This window comes from Leptonychotes weddellii, chromosome 11 (assembly GCF_054177405.1).
Source record: "Leptonychotes weddellii isolate Sample4059 chromosome 11, ASM5417740v2, whole genome shotgun sequence".
In the NCBI taxonomy this organism is placed as follows: domain Eukaryota; kingdom Metazoa; phylum Chordata; class Mammalia; order Carnivora; family Phocidae; genus Leptonychotes; species Leptonychotes weddellii.
The window spans coordinates 11,529,222-11,542,417 of NC_138379.1; the positions used below are offsets into that span (position 1 = coordinate 11,529,222).

General features: G+C 34.3%; 1 protein-coding gene and 1 pseudogene across 1 annotated transcript; both read left to right on the forward strand.

Annotated features, from left to right (window-relative positions):
• Nucleotides 1–4,084: 4,084 nt before the first annotated feature.
• LOC102750397 (olfactory receptor 10AG1-like) lies at nt 4,085–5,053 on the forward strand. The gene has a single exon (XM_031017741.2). It carries the CDS (start codon nt 4,103–4,105, stop codon nt 5,051–5,053), a length of 951 nt encoding a protein of 316 aa, XP_030873601.2. The 5' UTR covers nt 4,085–4,102.
• A 3,634-nt stretch (nt 5,054–8,687) lies between these two features.
• Nucleotides 8,688–11,815, forward strand: LOC102750680 (olfactory receptor 10AG1-like; annotated as a pseudogene).
• Nucleotides 11,816–13,196: the final 1,381 nt, after the last annotated feature.

Below are 13,196 nucleotides of genomic sequence, written 5' to 3' on the forward strand. Positions count from 1 at the left end.
GTATATCTTTAAAAATGCTAAAATATAGATATGTACCACAAATAATTACTGTTAGGTAAATGCCATGTTAGAACTTCAGTCGAAAGGTTTACATGTTATAGCACACTGCTAGTGACCGAAAACGAACCCTGTGGCAGAGTCTGACTTGATGCTCTCCAAATATATTTCCATTTCTTTGACTTGCAGTAAACAATATTTCCTAGCCTTTTCATATTAACATTAGACCATGTGATTAGTTTCTACAATAGCACAGGATAGAAGTGATGTGTCTATTCTGTGTTGAGGCTCCTAAGACTGTATTGGTTTCCTTATCTTCTTTTTTTTTTTTTAAAGATTTTTATTTATTTATTTGAGAGAGAGAGAATGAGAGAGAGCACACATGAGAGAGGGGAGGGTCAGAGGGAGAAGCAGACTCCCTGCCGAGCAGGGAGCCCGATGCGGGACTCAATCCAGGGACTCCAGGATCATGACCTGAGCCGAAGGCAGTCGCTTAACCAACTGAGCCACCCAGGCGCCCCGGTTTCCTTATCTTCTATCTTTAATCCTCAGCTGTCTGAATGCTGAAGGTCCAATAAGGAACTACAAAGATGAACAAACTAGGGGACAATGGGATCATTAGATGAAAGAAACCATAGTTTCTTAATTACTAATTGCAAAATTGTACTGTAGTAAAAGTGAAAGATGCTTCTTTATTTTGTTAAGCCACTGATATATCTAAGGCATTCAGTTTTTAAATTATTATTATTTTTTTAGTGATAGTGAAACTTAATTGAATAAAGAAATGCTCAATTTTCTGTCTTAAGGATAGGATAGGGATTAGCTCAGTCTACTGCAATAGGGGATGGACATTCAATATGCCTAGCCTGTAAGTAACTGACATCTTATTTGGGGCAAATCATGAATGAAGTTCCCATTTGGATATAAACATGAAGGAAGTCCCTCAGCAATATCAAATTAGTCACAATAAAGAGTACAGAGGGCCAATGTATAGGAAGCATGCTATAGTGAAGAGAAGCAGGTTTAAAATACGGAAAGGAAAGGCCGTTTTGGAAACATAATATCTAGACAAATAGAAAGCACTATTTTGACAAATGGAAGCACACAATTTTCACAAGCAGTCAAAGAACCCCAAGAAGGAAGAAACAAATATAATTGCAAGTAGAAGTAGATATTGAGTTTACAACTTTACGCATGATAATTCTATCTCCATACCTCCTGAAGTAGCTGAATTAGGAAAATAATTTTGACAGGAAAGTTTCTTTTTTCTTTTCTCTCTCTTTCTTTCTTAAATAATTTTGTTTAAAATGCTTATTTTTGAGGTAGTTTACATTTTGAATCAGCTGGATACTTTCCCTGATGCCTGAGTAGATGCCATAACACAAAACCATCTCGATTTTTGTCAGCAGACATGACATGCTTCAATTTCCACAAAATTTAATCCAGAAACAGAGGTCTCTTCTTCTGAAAATGGATCTCACCACCTAATATATTTAAGAACCAAGCATACCATGTTCATTTGATAAAACATGTGACACATTTTTCCCAAGGTTGTGGATAATCTAGATCTGGATGAATTACAGAATGAAAGTAAGAAAAGCAAATCCACACCAATTATTAAGGATATGAAAACTAACAGATAGAAAGATTTTTAAACTTTTTTTCCTGAAAGTAATACTAGAAAATGAAGTGGCATTTCTCCACCTAGGGACTCCCCCCATAGTGGGGAAGATTTTTGCCAAGAAGGGCCTGAAGAGAAGGGCAGGTCATCTACAGAGAAAGTTTTAAAAAATAAACTCAAATGATTGCTCAACAGAAGGAGTCTCTTGGAAATCAAAATGATACACGAGAGGAGATGTCCCCCAGGATGAGCATGACTTCCTATTTAAAAGCAACTAATGTTTGAAGCCAGCAAGAGTACTCTAGAATTACAGTGAATTACTGACACAAAAGAAGAACTTAAAAATTTACAGTTTACAAAACACCTACTTTCACATAGATAGCTTCATGCAAATCCATAACGGTAAGCTATAATTGTGTTGCTAGACTATTTTATTTAAGGATACTTCTAAATTTGAGGCTCAAGAGACAAAGAGCAAAATAGAAAAGCATAAAATTTTGAGATCTTTATCTGAAAATGAGTTAACTACTCTTGGGGAGGAAATATTTTTCTCTATCCCTCAAGATTCTTCTGGCTGGCCTAAGAAAAACTGACATGAGACAGATTAAGAGGAGAGAAAATTTAACTCTGTGTGCACAGAACCCAATAAATAAATTGAGACCTAAAGAAGTGATCATTTTGCTTTTATGCATTTTAGACAAAGGAATTCCAAACAGAATTTGGGCTGGGGTAGTAATTAGTAAAAGTAACAAGGTTTGTTTAAATAGGTTTCTTCCACCCTGAGTTCCCTATCTCTGAAGATAAGAATGTCTCTCTATATCCTGCTACAGCTCCTTTCATATAGGAAATTTATTTCCTGCTTTCTGGAGACAAAAGGAGGCGGTGTCAGAGTGTTCTTGCACTGGCTGTTTCTTAAGTAACTTTAATACAAAATAATCATTATGCCATTGTGGCATATTTTGGGGCAGCCTGCCCTGCACTCCCCACTACTTAACATAATCCATATAGTTCTTACCTTTCTTAATGATAAAGTAATATTAGATATATGTAAAATAACAATAATTATTATATTTATAATAAAAATTATTCACTTAAGATAATTTTGAAAACTAGTTCTAATGGAAATGGGAAGATATGAGAGAATTTGCTGTTTTATTTATTTTATTAAAAAAATTTTTTTTTACTCAGTTTTATTTATCAAAGTATTAAGGCAAAAACATCAGTTGACAGGGATATAAGGTGGAGATGGAAGTAGTGGATTTGATGAAGTAGGAAAACACATATTTGTTTTGGAAAGTTGGAGAACAAATATTAATAAAGTGTAATGGAATTGTTAAGCAGTATTGACTGTCTAATATTAGATGACAATATTAAGTGAAGTAAGACAGTGTGTGTGTGTGTTAGTCCCATCCTAATGCTCTGACCATTTGCATGTTCAGAATAAATAATAATTAGGTTTAATAAAAATTGCACTTTAATAGGTTAAATTAAAAAAAGGAATATAAAGAAAGGGAGTTGCATTTGGTTGCAATGGAATCTTACATAAGTAAGGAGCAATATATGGAAAAAGATTGTGATGAATGGGTCATTTTTCTTGATTGGATTAAAGCTTAATTGATATTTATCATGCGTTGCACAGGGTGTGCTGATAGGGAAGGTTATTGAACAACATGATGAGATTAACGTTTTCAATATTTAGCAGAAGTGATGGGAGAGGTGCATAAAGTAGAACAATAATATTGCATATATTTATTCCCTCAGGAACAAAAGATTGGCTTAAGAAATTGAGTCTCATTGGAATATAAATGGGAAAATTTAAAACTCATTTTGAATAAGAATTGAACAAAATTTTAAGGGAAAATATTTGAATTGAAAGAAGATGGAATAAGCCAACCAATACAGAAAAAAAATGATGAACCCAGACAAAAACAATAGAAAAACAATTCCACTTTTAATAGGGGTGAATAACTACACATTTTTCCTGCACAATATGCTGTAAATAACAATGCACACTTCTCATTATCTCTAGTATTATTACATGCAAGTATAAAACATATATATTAGGATTTTATTTCTTGAATTGATTTTAACTGCACATCAGTTCATTTCTGAGGTTTCACATATCATTTCTTAGAAACAGAACAAAGTAATGGTGGAAATAATTTGAGATTACATAAATACATTCATGCATCTACTGTAGGTAATAGGAGAGAAAAATGTGGTTCAAAAATGTTAATGAATCAGAGCACCTGGGTGGCTCAGTTGGTTAAGCTTCCGACCCTTGATTTTGACTCTGGTCATGATCTCAGGGTCATGAGATTGAGCCATGTGTCAGCTCCACTCTGGTGCAGAGCTTGCTTGAGATTCTCTCTCTCTCTCTCTCTCTGCTCTCCCTCCCCTCCAACCCTGCTTGCACTCTCTCTCTAAAACAAACAAACAAAAAATGTTAGTGTATTAACCATCTTGAATTTACCATATCTGCGGATGGAGAACAAATTAAAAACAGAAATTTTGAATATAACTACCATTGTGGAATTTTTTCTCTTGGGGTTTTCTGATATTCCCAATCTCCAGTGGATTCTTTTTGGGGTATTTTTAGTCATCTACCTAACTATCCTGATGTGCAATAGCATCATAATATTGATAATAAGAATTGACTCTGCTCTCCAGACCCCCATGTATTTTTTTCTTAGCAATTTTTCCTTCTTAGAAATCTGTTATGTAACAGTCACTATCCCAAGAATGCTCATGGACCTATTGACCCAGAAAGGAAATATTTCTTTCTTTGCCTGTGCTGCACAAATGTGTTTTGTCCTTATGTTTGGAGGCTCAGAGTGTCTTCTCCTGACAGTGATGGCCTATGACCGCTACGTGGCCATTTGTAACCCTCTGCACTATACTCTAGTCATGAACCAGAAGGTCTGTATCCAGCTGGTGACTGTGTCCTGGATCAGTGCATGTCCAGTTGTAATTGGACAAACATGCCAGATTTTCTCACTGCCTTTTTGTGGGTCTAACACAATTAATCATTTCTTCTGTGACATCCCCCCAGTACTCAAGCTTGCTTGTGGGGACACATTTGTGAATGAGATAGTAATCTATGTAGTTGCAGTGGTCTTCATCATGGTTCCATTTCTGTTGATTGTTTTCTCCTATGGCAAAATTATATACAGCATTCTGAAATTGTCATCAGCCAAAGGGAGAGCTAAAGCCTTCTCTACCTGTTCTTCTCACCTGATAGTTGTAGTTTTATTCTATGGAACAGCTACCATCACTTATTTACGACCCAAGCCAAATCAATCTGAAGGAGTTGGGAAATTGATCTCTCTTTTCTACACCGTTTTGATCCCAACATTGAATCCCATTGTATATACTCTGAGGAACAAAGACATCATGGTAGCACTGAGAAAACTACTAACAAAGTTATTAACATGACTCAAATACTTGAATTTACAGAATTTGCTTATATGTTCCTCATGTAGTGGCAACAGAAAAAATGTCTTCTAGTTTTATTCCTCAATAATGATTATTAATGCCATCATAGAAACTTCATATTATGTTAAGGAACCTTAGTTTCATAGGATTAAGTTAAGGGCTTCTGTATAATCAAAGCACAAATTATCTCAATTGCAACAATCTAATTTGAAGATCCATCTGTCCTCTACTGTGAACTAGTGAGTTAAGAGCTTGCATGAGCAATACAATGACAGTTAACTCAGTGTGTCTTATAACCAAGGATTAGGGTCATGTGCTGTGATCTTTTTTTTTTTTTAACTTTCCCATTCCTTCAGATATATTTGCTGCCATTCTTTGTACCTATGATTGAATTTAGCCAATAACAAAACCCAGCAACAGCCAAGATGGCGGAAGCAGGATAATCTTAGTATTTTCTTTACATCTGCCCTTCTTTCTATCTCTTGTCACTGTCCATGTTGCTTTAAGACTACAAATCCTGAAAATTTCCCCTTTACTCTGGTGACATCATTCCCTCTCCTTGTAGCTTCAGGTTTTGCTTTGATAATATCTATTTAGTATTATAAATCTCTGGAATTTTCACTATAAACTATCCAAATGAATGTGTAGCACAATGAAATGTTGGTCCCTCTGAAATAAATGTCCGTTTAGAATCTGCAAATGTACCTTATTTGGAAAAAAAGAAAAAAGACTTTGTGGATGTAATCAAGTCAAGGAAATGAGATCATCCTGATTTAAGGTGGGCACTATATCCCTTGACCAATGTCCTCAGACAGAAAGGTAAAGGAAGTTTAAAAAATAGTCACAGAGAAGAACGTCATGTGAAGGTGGAGGCAGAGATGGAAGTGATACAACCAAGAACCAAAAACAGATCAAGAGCCACCAAGAGCTGGAAGAAACAAAGAATGAGTCTCCCTTAGATCTTTTAGAGGAATGAAGAGAGACTGCCAATACTGTGATTTTGGACTCTGGATTCTAGAACTGTGAGAGATCCAGTCTTTGTTGTTATAAGCCATTCAATTTGTGATATTTTGTTATTGTAGATCTAGGAAAGTTATACACCATGTAAATAGTCTTTTCATTGAAGTGCTTCTGTTTGAATCCTCTGGAATAAATTCTGTATCCTTACTGGGAAGTAATTTGGCATTTTTCTTTTGAATTAAAAATCAAAATACTTATCCTTTTATTTTAAAAACTGTATCAGTGAGGGCGCCTGGGTGGCCCAGTCGTTAAGCGTCTGCCTTCGGCTCAGGTCATGATCCCAGAGTCCTGGGATCGAGTCCCACATCGGGCTCCCTGCTCGGTGGGAAGCCTGCTTCTCCCTCTCCCACTCCCCCTGCTTGTGTTCCTGCTCTTGCTATCTCTCTCTCTGTCAAATAAATAAATAAAATCTTTAAAAAAAAAAACAAAACTGTATCAATGAAAACTCATCTTGTAGAAATAATATTTTCCAAGAATAATTATTACCTGTATTTGTTTAAGAATTTTTATTAAGTGTATTTGTTCAAGAGTGTTTATTAAAGATTTTTTTATAGTGCAAAAGAAAACAAGAAGCAAAGGGAAGGTGCTCTCAGTTGGAACGTATTAAGACACTGGAGTACGTCTACATCGTATAGTACAACACAGCCTTCCAAGACAATGTTTTAGAGCCCCTTCACTGAAGAAATTCCAAACTTTCCTGACATGTGAGAAAGTAAATGTATGTATAAAACATAACTATTTTTATAAAACGAAGAAGGTTAGCATTCCATTATCTCATACAACATTTTACATGTGCAAGTCGATAGTGGGTATTGTGCATATTAGTCCACTTTGTATTTGGGAGGATGTGGATTTAAGGAAAATATTGACTTCCTTACACTGCCAGGATTTCAGTGATTTCTCATTTTTATTATATTTTATTTATAGTTTGGATTTATTACAAAAAGAATGGAATATGTAAATTATGAGAAATAATAACTTTTTATTCAGTAGACATAAAACTCATAAAAGAAAACTCTTACATTACTCCCTTTCTTATTGTAACTGAAGTCTTAAAGAATATTTAGCATCTAGCAGAGAAATTTCAGTATCAGCCAAATCATCTTAGATTTTTGAAAGAATCAACAGATTTTTTTTATGAACTAAAAGGAATTGGGATATATAACATTTAGGGTAATTTATTTTAAAAATAACTAAAAGAAAATAAAAATAAAATTAACTAAAAGGCCTTTTACAATAGATGTAAAGATGGACAAATCCAAGATTATAAAACTGGACGTAGTTAAAAATAAATGCCTGTCAGTCATCACTGAATGATGATAATAAATAAAGCAATCTTCAAATCAAAAAAGGAAGAAAAGAGAAAAATGTCAATGAGTATAGAATTAATGAAGGGATTCTCAGGATTTGACAAATCAGAAAGATAATATAGAATACAAAAATTATACAAATATTGATAAATAGGACTTTTTGGACTTTTACAAATCAAATAAAAAAATGAATGTGCATGATTATCAAAGATTAAATAGGTGGTAAATTTATAAATTGGGCATTACTCTCTTTCAGTACTAAAAAACGATGTATAAAAATGCTTTTATGTACTTGGTGACAATAATAATTTGCAAATTGAAAAAATAAGAGAATAAAAAAAGCAAAAATGTAAATCTTTCAAAAAAACCTAAAAATATTGGAAATTAAGTCTCTTATTAAATAAAGCTTATATGAAACATCAAATTAAGACTTAATGACAATGAAAGAGTTAATTTTTTGAGATTTCACCATATTGATCCAATTAAGAAAATATATATTTCTGAATATGCCAAATCATTAATCAAATATTTTCTATCCATAAAAATAGTTATTATTAACCCTAAAAGAAAATAAACACAGTTGCATTCTTTTCTCCAGTTTGATGATGGAAGGGTTCATCAGACTCCACAGAATGTACTCAATGATTTTATTTAAAGGCAAATAATACGTACCAGTTTCCACCATTTCCAACACTCCAGCCCTGGGCAAACCTGGAGCATGAGCAGAGGCATGCTCTGGAATTTCCCGAAGCTACCATGTGCCACTGCGCATGCGTCCTTCCCTCTAACTTGGACAAGGTTAAGAGTTCTGAGATAAGATCAAGAACTTCCCAGGTCCCTTTTTTCTCCGTTTTGGAGACTGTCCACTTGCTTGAAATCAGATGAACCGTGCAAGGAATTTTGGCTTTTAGAGAGTTTAGAGAGCAAGGGGAGTTGGATCTGGGTCATGTAATCAAGCTGGGACTGATTGGGATTGTAATCAACTGGATTGTCAAACCTGTTGGATAGTTGTAAACCACCAATAATGAAACTGATTGGAGTCTCCAGGGTAGTATTAGACCTTACCCAGCATATCATGAAGTCCACTGGTCTTATCTTAACCAAGAATAAGAAACTAGGCATCCAGACATTCCCAAGACAGAGATTAAAATTTTCCAAGCCATGTCTCCTCAATGGTAACAATTAAATCCAATATCTGTTAAGCTATTGCATTTGTTTTCTAATCCTGTATAACAAATGACCACTAACTTAGCAACTTAAAACAAATTTATTATTTCACAGTTTCTATAGTTCAGAAGTCCAGCATGGTGTGGCTTGTTTTTCTGCTGAGGGTCTTAGAAGCTGAAATTCAGGTACTACCTGGGTGATATTCTTGTCTGGAGGTTCTGGAGAAAAATATTTGATTCTAAGCTCTATTAAGTTATTGGAAAAATCCAGCTTTTGAAATTGTGAGACTGAGGTCCATTTTTTTCTTGGAAAAAAACTGGGAACAACTCTGGGCTCCAGGAAGCCAAAGGCATTCCATGCCTCCTTCCTTCTTCCACTTCGCTCACCTTGAATCTTTGATACTTTTTCTGGATCTGACAGCTATACCTGGATTTTAAGGACTTACGTCATTAGGTCGGCCCACCTGGATAACCTCCCTAATTTAAGGTCAACTAATATTTCACCTTAATTACATCTGCCCAATGACTTTACAGTTATTTTAGAGTTATGATATAATTTATTGCAATTATAACTCAAAGAAAAAGGCAAAAGATTTTCTCGAAATTTTATGAAAATCAATTGAAAATGTATCTTACTTTCATTTAAAAACTTAGAAACTGAGGCAAACCTGGGGAGTTTTGTCTTGGAACCAGAGAGAGAGAGAGAGAAAAGGAAAAAAAAAGAAAAGAAAAGAAAAAAAAGAAAGAGCATGAGCCAAACATTTCATTGCAAATTAGAACGTGCTATGGGAGTAAATTCACACATCTCGGTTATATCCAACAGATAATTTTCACACAGATTAAAGAAGTAGACTGGAAACAATAGCAGCCACTGTAGGTTTTTTTTTCTTCTGATATATTTTCTATTTAAAATATTTATTTTGAACACAGACTGGAGGTATATATTGAAATAGAATGCTTATTTCGGGGCACCTGGCTGGCTCACTTGATTGGACAACTGCCTTTGGCTCAGGTCATGATCCTGGAGTCCCAGGATCGAGTCCCGGGTCAGGCTCCTTTTCCCTGCTCAGTCAGCTTCTCCCTCTGAACTTCCTCCCTCTCATGCTCTCTCTCTCTCTGTCATTCTCTCTCTCAAATAAATAAAATCTTTTTTTAAAAAAGAAAGAACACTTATTTTGGACAACCATTAAAAAATGATTAATTAGGGGGCTTGGGTGGCACAGACCAGATGGTTAAGCATCCAATTCTTAATTTCAGCTCAGGTCATGATCTCAGGGTTGTGGGTTGGAGCAGAGTCTACTTGTCCCTCTCCCTCTGGTCCTCTTCTCCCTCATACGTGCACATGTTCTTTCTCTCTCTGAGATTCACCATATAATAAATAAATAAATAAATCTTTTAAAAAATAATTAATTAATATTCCAGTCAGGATTGTGTCAGTTAAAAGGAAAATAAATAGATCACAAATAAAACACGCACATGTAATGATAGAAGTCTAGTGTTGCTATATTCAAAGGCTTAGGTGGAAGATCAAGGGAGAAACATTAAGAAAACTGGAAATTAAAAAAAAAAGGGTCTCACATGCACGATTTTGAGTTTGGGTATTCTCCAATGAATATTAATGGACAATTAAGTGGTACTGCTTTCTCAAGAGCATTCTTGCTCCCTGCCAAGATGTGGTATGGGGGTAAGGTGGATGACCAGGGGACCTGAATTCCATAGGGTGACTGTCCATAAGAATGCCTTTGTCCAGAATGTCTGGAAAAGCAAATTAGAATGAATGGTAAACATAAAGTTAAGATGATACATGAAAAAGAAATAAAACCAGTAGAATAAAAGGGATGTTTTTATTTAAAAGAAACTTGGTATTTTGAAAGCATGTATATTTTGAAATAAATATGAGTTTAAATTATGAGAAAAAAGATAAATTTCTTATTAAAATAAAAGTTTCTTGCATATATATGATTATATACATATTTGTATATATTTATATTATATATTATCTATATAATATATATAAAATGTATTTACTTAAACTGTTCTACTGAGGGAGGAAAAAGCAGCTATAACTAAACCTAGAAGAGAAAGTATGAATTATTTTTTTGTCAATATGATTTTGTATTAATATTCTTCACTTATTTTAGAACACTATAAAATTCAAACCTACTAATATAATGTTGATTTGCTTAGGATTTAGCATACATTCACATTTGAATTCAGTTTTGCTCTTTGATGCTAGGATATCAAATGCTGGAATTTGGAGATAAATGATACATATTAATTCTTCAAACTCCTCTAGTGGATAGAAAATGGTTTAAGCTAAGAGCATAAATGACTAATTTCACTATTTTCACAGAGGGAACACACACACACACACACACACCCAGAAGCAAATCTCACTTCAAGGGTGGAATTTGTTGTTTGGGGATTTTCTTGAATTTCCAATCTGAATGTTTCTTTTTGTGATATTTTTCTTGTCTACGTGATAATCTTCATGGGAAATGGCATCATTGTTCCCATAACCAGAGTTGACCAGTTTCTTTATTTTTTACTTCCTGAAAATCTGTTATGTATTTGTCATTCTTTCTAGAATTCTCCTAAACTTTGGATTCAGAAAAGAAACATTTCTTTTTCTGCTTATGCTACAAAAATATGTTCTCTTCTTATGCTTGGAAACATAGATTGCTTTCTCCTGACAGTGATGGCCTATGACCACTACATGGTCATTTGTCATATTCTGCCATGTCCTCCAATTATGAACCATAACTCTGTATCCAGTTGATGCTGACTGACTCTTGGATCAGTAGAGTTCTAGTCAAAATAGGGTAGACATGCCAGATTTTCTCTACCATTTTGTGCGTCTAACCAAATCAGCTACTTCTTCTGTGATATTCCCCCACTACTCAAGCTGGCCTGTGGGGACACTTTCCTGGATGAGATGTTGGCTTTGACAGTCACTGTGCTCTTCGTTATGATCCATTTTCTGTTGATACTTGGATCCTACAGTAAAATAATCTCTACCATCCTGAGGTTGCCATCAGCAACAGGATGAATCAAAGCTTTCTTCACCTGCTCATCTCATGTCACAGTTGTGGCTTTATCCTACAGGTCTGAAATTGTTATATATTTATGACCTAAATCCAAACATATTTTTCAAAACAGACAAATTTATGTCTCTTTCTATACCATTGTCATTCTGATGTTTAACCCCATGATATACACTCTGAAGATAAGGATTCGTAATGGCCTTGAGAAAATGGCTACCTTAATGTTTCCTGCATTAGCCAATGATTTGAACTCATTTATGTTTTTCCACTTCATTTTGCTGTTGTCTAATCAGAAGTTATTTTGTAGCTTACTTTCCTGCTTGAATATGAATTGACTATCTTTATTCATTCTTGAATTTGCCATTTTATGCTGGACTTTCTGGTAGCAGGGTTATATCCCAAGTGGTTGTATTTAAAACTAGAAATGAATTTTTCAGCAAATTTCATATTGGTGGACTAATTTCTATCAACACAAATTCATTGCTGATCTGAGACTTTACTAAAATATATAGTACCTTTTATCTAGTAATTCATGTTCCAAATTTTTCCCTAAAATTCTTAATGTATATTCTAGTTCCTGTCCCTCTTTATCATTATCATTTTCTTAAAAAATCAACTAGCCAAGATTAGTATATATGGGAAGCTTTTAAAGAATATTTGTTGAATGACTATAGAATATGGGCACATCTGAACATGTAAAAGTTTGTACTGCAGAATACTGTAGAAAAGATGGCCTTTTAAATTGTATTGATTTAAATGGATGTAAGTGTGGAAAGAAAGAAAGAAGAAAGAAAGAAAGATGAAAGAAGAAAGAAAGAAAGAAAGAAAGAAAGAAAGAAAAGAACTTGACCCTTACTTCATGTCATCTATAAAAAAAATTCTAGCTACTTTGAATACTTTGAATACCTTTTCAGTAAAACTGAATTTGAAATGCAACACAAGGAATCTTTTCAAAGGTAATAGATAATTATCTTTATGACCTTGGGTGAGAAAAGTATTTTAATAAAATTAGCAGCCATAGTGGAAAACACTGATAAGTTGAACTGCATAAAATAAGTACTTCTTCATCCAAGGGAGCCATTCAGAGAGACATTTTTCAACACAAGGGTTTCAAATGCATCATATATAAAGAAGTGTTCCAAATTGCAAACAAAGAAAACTCAGGGGAAAAATTGACAGGAAACTTAAGGAGGTATTTCACAAAAAAGAATAATCCAAATGCCAGGAGAAAAGAAGAAAGAAAAGAAAGAAGAAAGAAAGAAAAAAGAAGAAAGAAAGAAAGAAAGAAAAAGAAAGAAAGAAAGAAAGAAAGAAAGAAAGAAAGAAAGAAAGAAAGAAAGAAAGAAAGGAAAGAGAAACCAGCATAATGAAAACCAAATGAGAAACTAGGACTCTTTTGGAAAAACTCAAGTCTTTCCCTGCTGTTGTAAGGAAAACCCCATTCCTCCCTACTGTATGTTTCTTTCCTGTGAGTCTCCTTTACTACTCACAGATCATGCTTCACTTCTGACACTTCTGGTCACCAAATAGATGGAGGTTTCCCACCACAACCAGCTATAGATTGGAGTTTCCCATGACCTCCTCCTAGGCTTCAATGAGATAC